Below are 15,300 nucleotides of genomic sequence, written 5' to 3'. Positions count from 1 at the left end.
CTTGCAAAAGAGAAGAAAAACAGCTCCGGTATGGCTGTTTCAGATTCAGCTCCTCATGCATCTGACAGTGGTGATGCTGCAGCCAACTTTGTTGGACAGGATTATGCCTTTTTATCTTGCATTTCAGATTCTAGGCTGGCTGCTCCAGATGCTCGGGATAGTACAGCCACTTGTAATGATGATACATATGCATTTTTGACTTGCAGTTATGACTCTTCTACGGATGCATCTGCTCTCAGTGTCAATGAAACACTGAACACTTGGTATTTTGACAGCGGTGCATCCAAGCACATCACTTCTAGGAAGTGTCTTTTTACTTCCTTGCATCCACCTCCCGTTGGTAAGAAAGTCACTTGTGCCAATAACTCATCATATTCAGTACGTGGCACAGGAGATGTTGAGCTTACTGCCATTGATGGCTCAATTTTCAGACTTTCAGATGTCTTATATGTGCCTGGTATAACCAAAAATCTTCTTTCAGTGTCCACTCTTAACAGAGCTGGATTTCAGGTCATCTTTGAGGATGACAAATGTGCTGTCCGAGACAGGGAAGATGATTATGCCTTAAGATTATCTGGTACTCTACTGCGTGGGCTTTTTCAGCTTGATCTTTTTGAGAAAAGAGCAGCCCATGCTCTTGCAGTTTCTACCCCTACTACTGCCATGTAGAATGCAGAATTATGGCATGCCCGATATGGCCACATGCATTACAACAGCTTGATGACACTTCAGAAGCATTCCATGGTCGATGCATTGCCACCTCTTGAGATACCTCCTCCACATGCCTGTGAAGGGTGCATTTTAGGCAAGATGCATAGATTCCCCTTCAAAAAGGATGGTTCAGTTAAAGCTGTCCGCAAATTACAGCTTATACACAGTGATGTTTGTGGTCCCATGAGGACTCCATCATTGGGTGGTCATCTCTACTTCGTTACCTTTGTTGATGATTACTCCAATTTCACTTGGGTCTTTGGGCTGAAGCGCAAATCAGAAGTGTTCATGGTGTTTAAACACTCTTCAGTCATGGTTGAAAATGAAACCGGAGTCAAGATACAGACATTGCGCATAGATAGAGGTGGGGAATACTTGTCTGCAGATTTTGATGCTTTTTTGAAAGGCAAGGGTATTGTGCATCAACTCACAGTGAGGCTGGACCCTCAGCAAAATGGCAAAGCTAAGAGGAAAGATAGAACTCTCATGGAGATGGACAGATGTATGCTGAAAAGCAAACACATGCCTCACAAATTCTGGCTTGAGGGTCTGATGTGTGCCAATTACATTTTGAATCGGGCTCCCACTAAGGCTTTAAAAACAAAAACTCCCTATGAGGTCTGGAATGGGAGAAAGCCTTCAGTGGATCATTTCCGAGTCTTTGGATGCCTTGCTTATGCTCATGTGCCAGTTGAATTTAGGCACAAGTTGTCAGATAAAGCCATTAAGTGCATATTTGTTGGGTACAGTGCAGAAAGCAAGGGGTACCGTCTCTACAATCCTGCTACACGCAAGACCATTGTCAGTAGAGATGTGATATTTGCTGAAAATTCAGCTCACACTCAGGCTGAATTTCAAATGCCTTCTTCTTCAAAGGATGTCTTTGAGGGGTTGCTACCCATTGCCTTGGGTTCCCCTGCTGATATTACTGATGCAAATCAGAATTTACAGCCACCTCCCGATGCTTTAGTTCTGCCACAGGATGTCTTGCCACCTCCACAGGCAATGGAACACGTGGTGCAGCAAGAAATTGCAGACATACATGCAGCAAAAACAGTCCCAAACTGGCTGTTACAGACTCTCAGGGAGAGTAAAATTGATGCTCCGTTACCTGGCAGGACTCGCAGTGCAGCAAGGCACATGGAAGGTGCTAATTCAGTGGAATCAGCATATGCAGGTACTCTTCTTGATGAGGAGGAGCCTGCCACATTCGAAGAGGCAAAGGACAATGTGCATTGGATGAATGCCATGCACGATGAGTTGCAGTCCATTGAAAAAAATCAGACTTGGGATGTTGTAGACTTGCCACCAGGTAAACATGCCATTGGCACACGATGGGTTTTCAAGGTCAAACGGAAGCCAGATGGCTCCATTGACAGATACAAGGCAAGGCTGGTTGCTAAAGGCTATGCTCAGAAAAAGGACATAGATTATGAGGAGACATTCGCTCCTACATCCCGGATGACCACCATCCGATCAGTTATTGCAATGGCTGCACATTTTGAGTGGAATGTTAATCAGTTGGACATAAAAACAGCCTTCTTAAATGGAGACTTGCTGGAAGAGGTGTATGTCAAACAACCTCCAGGCTTTGAAATTACAGCAAATGCACTTCAAGTATGCAAGCTAAACAAAGCTTTATATGGGCTGAAACAAGCCCCTCGTGCATTGTATGCCAAGATTCATGCCTTTTTGACCAGCAAGGGGCTGCACAATAGTCCTACTGAGAGCACCCTCTACATCAAGATGGATGGGGGGGAAATTTTAGTCATCCTTCTTTATGTCGATGACTTACTGCTCACAGGGTCCAATGAAGACAAAATTGCAGATTTCAAAGCTGATTTGTAGACCAACTTTGACATGTCAGATTTGGGGCTGCTTCACTTTTATTTGGGGATCCAGTTCTCTCATGAGACATGTGGCACTGTTATGTCTCAGTCTAAGTATGTGCAGAAACTCTTGGACAGATTTAACATGTATGATTGTAAGCCCATAGCCACTCCCATGGAGCCGGGGCTGAAACTCACAATGCATGATGCAGGAGAATGAGTTGATGCCACACTTTACAGTCACGCTGTTGGATGCCTCATATATCTCTGCAACACTAGACCTGATATTCAGTTTGCAGTATCTCAAGTGAGCAGGTACATGCACAGTCCAAAAACTATGCATTGGCAGGCAGTTAAGCACATCTTCCGTTATTTGCAGGGCACGAAGTCTTTTGGCTTGCTATTTCCCAGGGGGGGTGACTTGCAGATGCATGCCTACAGTGATTCAGATTGGGCTGGTGATTATGACACTAGGCAGTCCACTAGTGGCAATTGTTTCTTTTTGGGTAAATCTTGCATATCCTGGCTAAGCAAGAAACAATCTACAGTGGCTACCTCATCATGTGAAGCTGAGTACAGGGCAGCTTTCACAGCAACAGTTGAATGTGTATGGCTGCGACGTCTATTTGCTGATCTTCATCTGTCTTTGGAGGGTCCTTCTCCAATTCTCACTGATAGTCAGAGTGCCATTGCAGTGGCAAAGAATCCAGTGTTTCATGCTCGCACGAAGTACATTGAGGTTCACTATCACTACGTTAGAGAGAAGTTGCATGCAGCAGAGATCCATATGATCTTTGTGTCCACACATGACAACGTTGCAGATATTTTCACAAAAGCACTACCATGTGAAAAGTTTGAGGCATTTCGCAGTGCCCTGAACTTATATCCGTTTGGTGATTGATCAGCCTTGTACATGACATTGGCACTCTAGGGGGGTGTTAGAATTATAGATATAATTCAGCAGTGACCAATGTAATTTAATAAGCTAGTTAGGGGCACTTTTCCCTCTTTAAGAGGTTTTTCCCCCTAACCGCAGTTAGTTCACTAACTATGGTTAGTGACTACTAAGGTTTTGTCACTAGGACAAAACCTTATCTCTCACTCTTTGAGTTGTACTCTTTACACTCTTCTATTGCAACTCAGCTCTCAAGCTTTCAGCTCTCAAGCTCTCACTCTCTTGCTCTCTCTCTCTCCACAATCTCTCATAGTACATCCCCGCTGGGTGAGCCAAGGAGACAAAAAGCAACCCCTTGGTGCGTGGATCCTAAAAGTATGAGCGGAAGCACTGCCTCTCTAGCTTGGCCAATGAGGCATACCCTCTACTCAAGCGTGCCTGCATCGCGGGTCTCATAGTGAAGCTCGGTTCGGAGAAGATAACCCCAAGATAAGTGTATGATGAAACTATCTCAATAGATGACCCCGCAAATGTGAACTGCTCCTGACGCATGATGGCTTGAGATGTATTCAAGATCATGACCTTGGTTTTACCCAAGTTGACCTTCAAATCATGAGACTCACAAAAGGATTGCAGTGTGTCTAGGTGTCTCTGAAGCCCCTCTGCTAAGGAAGATAAAAAAGCCATGCCATCTGCATAGAGCAAACTCTGGATCAGCGTGCCCGCAAGAGAGCAACCTACACCCCCCTGTGTCTGCATCACTGTCTCAAGCTCGTCAATGTAGAGGCCAAACAAGGTAGGCGACAAAGGATACCCTTATTTGGCCCCGATGGTACTCATGATCTCGTTTGTCCACCCGGATCCTACCCGAACTCTCCCAAAAACTCTCGTAAAGTGCCATGACAGCCTAAATGATCTCCTGGTCATAACCCAAGTCCTGTAGGCGCCGTATGAGGCGGGCTCTCGGGACCGTGTCAAATGCCTTGCGAAAATCACAAAGCAACAATAAACCCTCTGCTTCCATGACCTCGCCTCCTCGATGATACATCTGAGCGTCAGAATGTGGTGCATGGTTCCATGATCATGCCGGAATCCGGCTTGTCCTGCTGCTCTGAGTCCTCGACACTCTGCAAGTCCGCTAACCTCGGAGTCAAGTACTGATGCATAAATCTTGGACATGACATGTCCAATCATAATGGTCCTGTAGTTCTGCGGGCTCATGGGATCCCCTGCCTTGTGGATGGGTGAGATAGTGTTAATGGTCCAAGTGTGTGGAAATCCCAAACAAACCGCTTCGTTAAAAAGCTTTGCTAAGATCGGGGCTAGGAGGTTAATCCCATATGCAATGAACTCAGTGCATAGCCCCTCATGATCCTTGGACCTTCGCTCGGCCATTATGAAGTTTCATTACAGCATCCTTTACCCCTCCTCTAGTGAAGAGGGTGCAGGATGTGGGACGAGGCATGTGTGAGAGGCTAGGGACTCGCTGATTTGGGATGTCATAAAGTGTGCGTGCATAATCAAACCAAATTTGGGTGTCAGTGAGTGGCGGAGGGGACCGTCCTTCTAGAAATCTCCGCCAGAAGTCCTTAGAGTTGTTACTAAACAAAATGTTCAGTAGCTCCTCCTCGTTTCGACGAGCGAAGTCTAGTTTCTTCCTCCGTACCCGTCTACGGTATTCACGTAGCGTATATGGTGCGCTCGGAAGACTGTTTTTGGTTTCGAATTTGAGTTTGACAGCATAAGGCCTTACACTCATCATCGTACCAACTATTACAGGGTACGGTTCCAGGGGGTGGTGGACGGGTGGAGCGGGTGGTGTAGGGAAAAGCGTGAATGGTAGCCTCATGTAGTGAGTGGGTGACAAGGGCAGCACGATCCTCTAAAAGGGATATGAAGTCAATATAAGCGAGAAGTATGTACAGACGGCCAGAGTAAGAAGGTTAGTGATCCCGATCAAAGCGTATATCGTGGTAGGTGGAGTAAGCACCGAGTGGGGTGGAAGGTGCTGTGCGAAGGGAGGTGGAGATGCGAAAGAAAAGGTATGTATAATCAGCCCCTGGGGGGAGAGGTGCTATAGTGAAGTCAGTAATGCGAGATGTAAAGACAGGGGATCCCATGATGTAATCAACAACACTGGAGCCCCCCCCATGTGGAAAGCATGTGAAACCACCTGAAGCGGGCCATCTGTCAAGACCATTATAGATAATGAGATCATGTATTCTGCCTAGGTCTAATAGGGCCTGCAAATAGGATGAGAGTGGACCTCGCCTGTCAGCCGAAACCCATAGCATACCTGCCTCCTCAAGGTCAACATCTGCAGTAGAGTGGAATCATCTCTGAAATCAAGAAGTGGTACTTGATAGGCCCTTGTCCTCGCGTTGAAGTCTTCCACTAGAAGGACTTCTCCGCGGCTAGAAAAGTCAACGATGGACTGATAAACGGCAGCAAATGGGGATGTCGAGGAGCACGAGGACGGCAGAGCCCACACAGGACACATGCCTCCACCATGTGGCTGTACATATGAGATGGTTTGTAGGCGCCGCAGGATCTTGTTACATAGGGGACGTACTCGCCGCTTCATCTCCAGACGATCCAGGATGATGGCAGCATTTCGGAGGAGACTTACTCATGGAGATCTTGCCCCACCAGCCGCTCACCTCACCTTTGCCCAGATTTGTACTCTCATAGCAGGAGGCAGAGTCGATGGACAGGATTTCCAGTATTATTTTGGTTCTCAGACTCCGTGACACCTGGACTTGTATCTTTGCATTGGCATATTGTGCTCATCCCCCCCATTTTGCACCCGGGGGCGGTTTCCTTGCATCTAGTTTACTCTGTATTTAGGCTCAGATTTGACATTATGTACTTTCACTTGCATTATATTGCGTAGCACTTAGATGATATTCGACGATGCCTCTTCTTTGGGGCACTTTGATTTTGTGCTATCTTGTATGCAGAGTTCTTGATGTCCCATGGGCCCTTTTTGGCCTCTAGTGGACAATAATACACTTTCTTTCTTTCTTTCTTTCTCTCTCTCTCTCTCTCTCTCCATTCAACTTGTAGTTGTTCTCAAACTCAAGCCCGAGATTCTTGTATGATGTGACTGCTTGTAGAATTTCCCCTTCAAAAGTAAAGGATACTTGCTAAGGATGTCATGTATTGGGACATCCAAACACACGAACGCAGTCGCATCTACCATCGGTGTAGCCTCAGTGCGTGGGATCCCGCGTACTCTTATGTTGAGAGCCTTACTGGCTCTCTGCTGCTGCTCCATGAGGGTAGCCGAAACGGTGACCCTTGCAGGTTCTCGTTTGGCCACGTCAACCCATCTGGAAGTCTCCTCAATAGCAGATTGCATGCTCGCAATCTGTGCCTCGACCACCGGCATATTCCCTGGGGCAGTGTGTATGGCTGTGACCTCTTGTTGGAGCTGCATGATATCCTGTCTGAGTCCCTGAATAAGACCCGCTTGCTCCCGAATGGCCCTAGCCTACTCCTGTATGATGCGGCTCTACTCCTGGTTGAAGCGGACATGCTCCAGTGCGAAGCGAGCCAGCTCCATCTCACGCTCACAAAAACTATGTATCTCCGTGAGTAGGGTCTCATGGGCCTCTGGTGTGTCAATCCACCCATGTCCACGCTGAAACTGTGGTGACTGTGGCATGAAAGAGTGGGACTGAGTCCGAAAACTGGACGGTGGCTGAGTGAGGAACGGAGATGACAGTGGAATGGATGAGGCAGTCCCAACGGGGTGTGGGAGGGTGGGCTGACTGGGAGGGAGAGGGGAGAGTGAAGCATAATGTGGCATAGTGTATGACACCTCCGAAGTAGGGGTCATAAGCTGTGCGAGAGCTGTAACAGGAGAAGAGGGAAAGGGAACAACAACCGGCGCCATGGGCATGAGTATGTCAATGATCGAGTATTTGGAATGAGACCGTTAAAGCATTATAAGTGCTATATTTCATGTGAAGCATGCATCTTGAAGACTATAGGATATAGAAATTTATTCAAAAACATCAAAATTTTGTTCTATACATACATGCAACCAAGTAATCATTCTAAAGTACACTATGTAAGCTTCTACTCAACCCAAGGACACACCTTAATGAGATCATTATGCATGGGTGGAGCTGAGACTGGAACTAGAGCTGGGCTTGAAGCGGGGACTGAAGTCGAAGTAGAGATAGAGATAGAGGGAGCTGAGGTTGGAGCTGAAAACGAAACTGACATTGTAGCGGGAGTTGAGGTTGAGGTTGAGGTAGAGATAGAGGCTGAAGAAGCTGAGGCAGGTCCTACCTTTGCCTTGTTGTTTACCCCGAGTCCACTTCGGTTGTAACGTGTGTTCACATCCTCCAAATTCAGTTGTGTCGTTTGCTTTTTTTTATTGTTGTTATTTTCGTCTTTCTTGGCTTTGTCCCCCATTCTCTTGGGGTGCGGGTGCAAATCTTAGTGTTAATGTTCAGCCGGGAGCACCGGTTCCCCCCCCCCATAATGGAAGGCACGTCCAGTGCGAGGTGGTGGAGAGGCAGTGCGGAAGCCTGAAGTGGAGAGGCAGCCAAGAGGTAGAGAAGGAGGAGAGGCTAAGATGGCGAGGATTTTTATTATTATTTTTTAAAGGTGATTGTGGTTTCCTTTTTTTTTTTTTCCAAAAAACAAACAAACAAACAAAAAAAAAAGTGGCGAGGCAGCAGAGAAGGGGGGGGGGGGGGCGGTGGATGAGCAGAAAAGGAGGGAGGGTGGCTGAGTGAGGGGGTAGTGGGGAGCGAGGGGTGGCTGAGGGGAGCGAGGGGTGGCTGAGGGGAGCGAGGGGCTGAGCGGGAGCAAGGAGCGAGAAGGGGGGGTGCAGGTAGCGAGAAGGGGGGCTGGGAGCGAGGGGTTGAGCGGGAGCGAGGGGCGAGAAGGGAGGGTGCGGGTAGCGAGAAGGGGGGCTGAGCGGGAGCGAGGGGCGGGGGGCTGAGTGGGAGCAAGGAGCGAGAAGGGGGGTGCAGGTAGCTACAGCAGCGCCCAGGGAGGAGTTGGAGCGGGAGGAGCAGCGCCAACGGAGGGGGCAGAGCAGAGAGCGAGGGGTGGTTGAGGGGAGTGAGGGGAGTGAGGAGCGAGGAGCGAGGGGCTGAGCGGGAGCGAGGAGCGAGAAGGGGGGGTGCAGGAGCGAGGAGTGAGAAGAGAAAAGGGGGCCTACAGATGATTGGATTCAGGAGCCTTGCTCCGCAATGGCTCATCAGCAGACACTGTTAGATCGAAGAGTAGAATATGCCTTCCATGAACAAGAATATTTTGGACTTAGATGGGTAATAGAGTCAATAAGCATTCCTTCTCTATTCATGACTATTGCAATTCTACCTTCACTAATAGTACAGATTTCATTTGCCACAGTCAATGTTTCGCATTTGATTCAGACAGTGATTTCACAGACACTTTGAGTACACATCTTGCACCATGTCTACAACTAGCAAACTCAATCTAGAGGCATCTGCTAAGCTAGACAACTCCAATCATGGCACATGGAAATATCGAATGCAGACCATTCCTGTACTTGAGGCAGTCGATCAAGCGAGCGATGTCGAGCGAGCAAGACCAAATAAACAGCTTATTGACTCAGATAGGATGTTGTAGACAAATCCCGATGCCATAGCTACTATTTTTTATGCCTCTCTTCTCACAACAGATCCAGATGCAGCAGTCAAAGATGATGCCACATTTCATATTTAGAAGCATATTCCACTATTGGTGAAACCATATATGAGAGTCTCACTGGATGCATCTTTCACCAATATGAAATTCAGCGCTGCACTTCTTACCATCTATAAGGGCAAGTGCCCAGGTTACAGATGGGCTTTAACCATCTTTTTTTATTGCCCGGTGGGATGAGATTGGGGATCCCATTACCTTAGCCCTACACGGCGTTTGGGACTCTGGTGCTATGCCTAACTCACTCACAGAGGGTCTCATCCACCTCATTCCAAAGGGGGTTTGCAGAAATTTGGTGTCACAATAATGGACAATGACTCTCTTGGGCACCTTTTATAATATTCTGGCAAAAGCAATCAGTTTGCGGTTGCATAAGGTAGATTGGGATTTCCTAGAGGGCACCCTTCATCGTTTTGGATCTTAGATGGCTGGGTTAGAGGGGTTTCCTCTTTGTACAGATAAGACTACAGCTAGGTGCTTATCAAAGGGGTCAATGGAGAGGGATTTCAGATTTCTGAGCCAAATGCACAAAGCTTCCCACAAAGGCCGACTACAAAAGTTCTCCTACAAAAGTTTGGCCTACAAAAATCCCCCAGGAAAACTTTGTCCAAAAAAACTATGTCCAAGTCTGAGAATCCCCAAGGTACAAAGGACAATGCAAAGTAATGGGAACAAAAGCCCCTATTTCTAGCAAGCCAAAGTGTGGGACAAGCCTCACCAGACACTTTGTAAAGCAATTGGCTGCAAATTGGTCAAAAACCCCAAATTTGAGGAGGGCAATTGTGCCAAAAAGAGGGCAAATGCATAAGAAACCCAAATTGTGATGCATTGCAATTTACTGTCAATAGCCACAAAAGCCCCAATATGTGACGAGTCTAGCAGTCACAAAGTCAACAGACCTACAAATGCAGCCTGAAAACTAAAATTGGAGTATGGAGCTGTTAGCTAGAGCATAAGTGACGAATCATTTACAGACTATAAATGGAAGAGGTAGAATCTATACATGTGTACGGACATGTGTACGACACACCTATAGCCTTGCAAAATATGCACCAACGCAAATAGATGGATATAGTCGTAATGTACAGAGAATGTAAGTCCATACAGTCATACTAATTGTACCGGCAACCGTACGATTGTACTAGCAAAGACATCGCCAGTTGTGCAGACAAGAGTGCAGAGGTACGAATCTAACCAATGCTAACTATACAGACTAGCGACGTTGACTGGCACTAAATGGCAATTTTGAGCAGGCCACTAGCAGTGTTATTCCTATGTAGGTATGGATGTACAACGCCTCAGCAATGACAACGAACCAGCAACTAGAAAGGAAATAGCAACTCTGATCTATTGTGGATATTGTGTAAGCTACAAATGGAGGGATTGGACAGGTCGCGCAGGTCAGGGGCTACAACTGTGCAAGAACAGAGTCGGGGGTTGGGCAGCATGAGCAAGAACTCACTCTGATACCACTTTTGAGTGGCGTGGAGTGGAAGGAAACTAGAATGCAATGGAGAGAAACCAATGGAGTGTACTTGCAGAAAGGATAATAGATGAAAGTACAACTGTGGCCTATATGTCCCAACTTGGGAGTAACATCCTTAGTGTACTAATCCTCATAGGACTGTACTAATTGTGCTGACTTTCCTAACTAAGCTACAAGGCTCATACCCTGGAATGTGGCAACAGAGCTTGTTGGATTACTTCTCCATGAGGAGAAGACAAGGAAGAACATATCCAAAGGTGATGCAATCAACATGGATTAAGTCTACTTCTCCAAGGACAAAGGCAAAAAAAAGTGTCATTACTACCACAAGCCTAGGCACTACATTGGAGAGTGTCAAAAGAGTATTTCCAAGCTAAAAGGAGATGAAGATTATGCAAACTCTGCCACCACTGATGACAGCCAGGAGAAAATGCAAATCTAGTCCAGATGCATGGGCTTTCTACCCACATTATCACTATGGGGGGAAATGCTAGATATTAGTGACTAATATGGGAATAAAATATGCTAGGAGGTTGTGTAAACTAGCATTGTAGTGGTGTTGTGACTGTGGTGAGGTGTGATATAATGATTGGTTGAGAGTGATAGTGTTATAGATATGGATAGGGATATGTGTGATATAGGCGATGATTTAGTTAGAGATGATGCAATGACGTTTGCTAAAGCCTAAATAAGGCTCAAGTTGATAATAATCAAATATGCTTTCATGGCCTCCTTGTGTATTCTCTCAATTTGATCTTGCTAAGCCATACCACGTTCTTTTCTTGCTGAGCCTTATCTCGTTCTTTTCTAGGGCAGCACTTGGGCAGGAGCCGCCACCTAAGGAGGACTAGACCGCCTAGAAGAGGTGGGCAAAGCAAAATGGCGAGGTGGGGGAATATCCGCATAGGGCGGGGGCACGAGAAGCCCAAGGAATTGATGGGAAAGGAAGTGACAACCTCTCAGGTTGAAGTAGCCACCCAGGAGGGGGCGCAGGAAAGAGAGGTGGCCAGGAGCATGTACAGACCGCTAAGGCTGCAAGGTGGCACAGTCCTCAACAGGGTAGGAGGAGTAGGAGGAAGTGCAAAGTAGGCCAGAAGGATGGGAGGAACGGGCAGAAATGGGATGGGGGCGCATAGTAGGTGGAAGGGAGGAAGTGGGGGGGGAGCATTGCAAGGCTGAGTGAGGAGAGGCTGAGAAGAGGGGGACCGTAACCAACAAATCAGGTGGCTTCGGCTCCTAATTTCTCATGACCAAGACAAAAGCCAACAATTGTTATCAATACCGGTTTGATACCACCAACATAACATGTGAATCTCAAAGGTTGCAAGAACCCTTCCACATAGAGTTCAGCTTCAAATATTTCCAGGGATAACAGCTTTGCACTTTTCAATTTGCGTTCCCTTGCCAACCATGGTTATCTTCCAATTTTCCTTGCTTGAGTGTTCGTTTTGTACAGAATTATTTCAAGAAAATTTGCATTCAAATATTAAAATCACATCAATCTTCATGCAAGGCTAAGAAACAAGAGAGAGATCCAAGTGTGCGTTGGAATTGGAGAGCCCACAGTTTTATAGCCAATGAAGTCCCATCAATTTTGATTTTCAAAGGCAGTCAGCTCAACAATGAATCACTTGAGAAGCTCACCCATGCAAGACTGAGTAACAAGAGAGATATCCAAGTATGCATTGGGGAGCCCACAGTTTCGCGAACAATGAAGAAGAATTGGAAAGTCTGCAGTAGTATCAAGAGAATGGCCATAGCTGGTAGGACTTCTGTCCATAGGGGTCTCTTGAGACCTAACACCCCAGCAGATTTCTTCACTTTCTGCATTTGCAATGTCAAAATAAGTTGCTAAGAAAGGAAAATAGCATGTTTATCTGCAATAATAAATAAGAAAAGATACAAGTTTTGCTTATATGTACATCATGTCATCATCTATACCTTTTACTCCAGAAAGATGTCATGACAAATAGGGAAAAACCAAATACAGCAGGTTACTAAAGTTAACATATTTTTTTCCTTGAAATATATTTCTATAAGTACTAAAGAAGGATTTTTTGGATGTCTACCATTTCAGCATCGAGGCTTTACTCCTTACATTACTTATTAATTAATTTATTTTTATAATTTAATTATTTTATGTTAGTTTAAGATTTTATTTTAAATTATTTTACCTTAGTTTATAATGTATGTGTTTACATAATCTTTATTTCATTAGTTTGAATATATATATTTATTTAAATCAAAATTGTTGAATTTAATATATAATTGTTTTATACTTTTGAATTTAAATTTACATATCTTAAATAATGTATTTATATTTTTAATTTTTAATTCTTTTTAGAATAAATGTATATTTAAAGTATATTTTATTTAGTTTAAAATGTTTTGCTAAATTAAATATACTTTAATTATATATGAAAAGAATCAACATTTGTTTATAACTCTTGTCTTGCAGGTAACCTATTAAAATGAATATGAAAAAGAAATTATTTCTTTCTTTTTCTTCGATTTGACGGTTGGTATAGCTTAGATTAGCACAGATTAGTTTATTCATAGAGGAGAGAACTTCAAAAAAACCAATCAAAGCCATGTATATATATTGAGCCTTGTAAAGCCTTTGAGGCTATTTTGGATCATCCATTCAAAGATTTTGTTAAATGGACACACACATAATTGTATCAGTGGATACATTACAACTTGGGCACATTACAGTATGATGGGCAAAATGCATTGTCTTTCAGCTTGGGCACATTACAGTATGATGGACAAAATGCATTGTCTTTCAGCTTGGGCATATTACAGTTTGATTGGGCAAATACAGTTTGATGGGCAAAATATATTGTCTTTCAGTTTGTACTTTAAAGCCTTATTGGCTATTTAATTGAAGCATTGTATCTAAAGTCTTGTGAATTATTTTTCATGTAGGGTTTTCAATTAATATGGAGCACTCTCAAGAGATTAGAGCTTTTGTCTCTAGCACCACCTTACATTTCAATGGGAAAGAGTATGCCCCTGATAACTTTGAAGGGAAGTGAACTCACATGCACATGGGAACAAAAGTTTGGTTTCTCATTTTTAAAAAAACTGAGCTACATCTTATGATGTCAAGGAAAGATATGGAGCAAAATGTCGGCCACTCACGGGTGCGGCCCTAGCGCGTCTCCTGGTCATAGCTCTGCGCCTAACAAGGGCTACAATAACCCCTATCGGTCGGACTCGAACTCTAAACAAGGAGGGGATATCCCCAAGTGTAATCTACGTGTCAACCCTTTGTCTGAGTTGTCGCGTCACTGGCTTTGGATCACGATCATGTCTAGGCCTCGTCTCGTGGGGGTCCATGTGATCTGGCTGAAAAAACTCCATGATAGAGCTCTGATAGGGATCAGCCAAGAAAGAAGTATGCTCCTGTCTCCGTGCTTGAAGTATCCTCTTGCCGTGCTTGAGTACCTCATGAACGAAGCCTACCAAACACCTTTGGTTTGGGTAGGAGAGGAATCGGGTGAAAGAGGGAAGAATGGGCAAAGTGAGGTCGGAGCTTTCAGCCTCAATGTCATCCAAAAGGATAGCATCTCTTACTGTCTCATTTTTTGAGGCCACTAGATCCAATGCTACAACTGCATGCTCCTCCTCTTTCGAGTTGATCTTCTCTTCCGCATCTAGTAGATCCAACTTATCTTCTGTTTCCTCTTCCTCATCACTATCCTTTGTGTCATCAATTGAACCATCAGCATAGTGTACATATATGGCAAATGCAAGTGACTCTTCAAGTATCCTGCAATTGTGTGTACAGTGCAGATTCCCTTGTGGTAGTCTTCAAAACTATCAAAGAGCTTGTGCATTTAATACTTGATCCTGTCATTTCCGAAAATGTCCTTGATATGCACAAAAGTCTTACTGTTGACAACTTTAGATCCTTCAACTGTCAGCTTGTTGAAGGACTCATACACCTCTCCAAGAAAATCCTTGTGTTGTGCCAGAAGAGACTTCAAATCCATCCTCGTTACTGAACATATCATGGTATTTGTGATACTGCATTTGACATTCGGACTTTTGTAAAAATTCAAAGAGCTGCACTTGGGGTGACTTCTTTTCCTCCTCCTCCTTTCCCTTAGCAACTGCCTATCCACCTTTGTATGAACCCGTTCTGTGTACTTGTCTTGATGTGCCTAGCTAGTTTGTAACAAGTTTCGGTGGTGCTCTTAAAGGATAATGCTAATGACTGTACCTATGTACCAGGTTGGTTCCTAGAATTTAAGGATGATGCACATGTAAATATGAAGGTGCAATGTATGCAAATATCTGGACTACATTTCGACAACTTTCTCAATCTATACCTGAGAGCTTCTGAAAAGAAGCTCATGGAATGGATACATCATTGGCTCTCTTTGTGAAGCAGGAAGGAGTAGTAGGAGGAGCACCCTGCTTATACACAGGAGGTGAAGGTGAAAGTGACCAGAAAGGAAAAGCCAACAGGGACATTGCAATGGAAATGGATTATGACGAAGCTCAAGAACTGTTGAAGATATTCAAGTGAGAGAACATGAACCCGTAGAGAATGCTCCTTCTGAGAAATCTAGGAACCCATCTCCACTTCCTCATAGTCCATCATCTTCTAAGTCACTCCACCTGAATGCCAAGGTTAACTTCTCTTCTTCAAATACTATAGAGGCTCTTGCCTCCACCAG

At 44.8% G+C, this 15,300-nt stretch overlaps 1 protein-coding gene across 3 annotated transcripts in view; it reads right to left on the bottom strand.

The window, feature by feature from the left end:
* The window catches only part of ABCC13 (multidrug resistance-associated protein 11), a 340,660-nt gene that overhangs the window by 300,834 nt on the left and 24,526 nt on the right, over positions 1-15,300 (bottom strand). For all 3 annotated transcript variants that reach the window (XM_087378873.1, XM_087378874.1, XM_087378875.1), the window contains exon 4: positions 12,257-12,436. In XM_087378873.1, coding sequence (XP_087234999.1) covers positions 12,257-12,436 — 180 coding nt within the window. The remainder of the gene's footprint in view (positions 1-12,256; positions 12,437-15,300) is intronic.

Source organism: Dipteris shenzhenensis, chromosome 9 (assembly GCF_047967505.1).
Source record: "Dipteris shenzhenensis isolate YYH24624 ecotype China chromosome 9, Dip_SZ_1.0, whole genome shotgun sequence".
NCBI lineage: Eukaryota > Viridiplantae > Streptophyta > Polypodiopsida > Gleicheniales > Dipteridaceae > Dipteris > Dipteris shenzhenensis.
The sequence above is the reverse complement of the archived record's forward strand: the minus strand, read 5'-3'. Positions and strand labels throughout refer to the sequence as shown.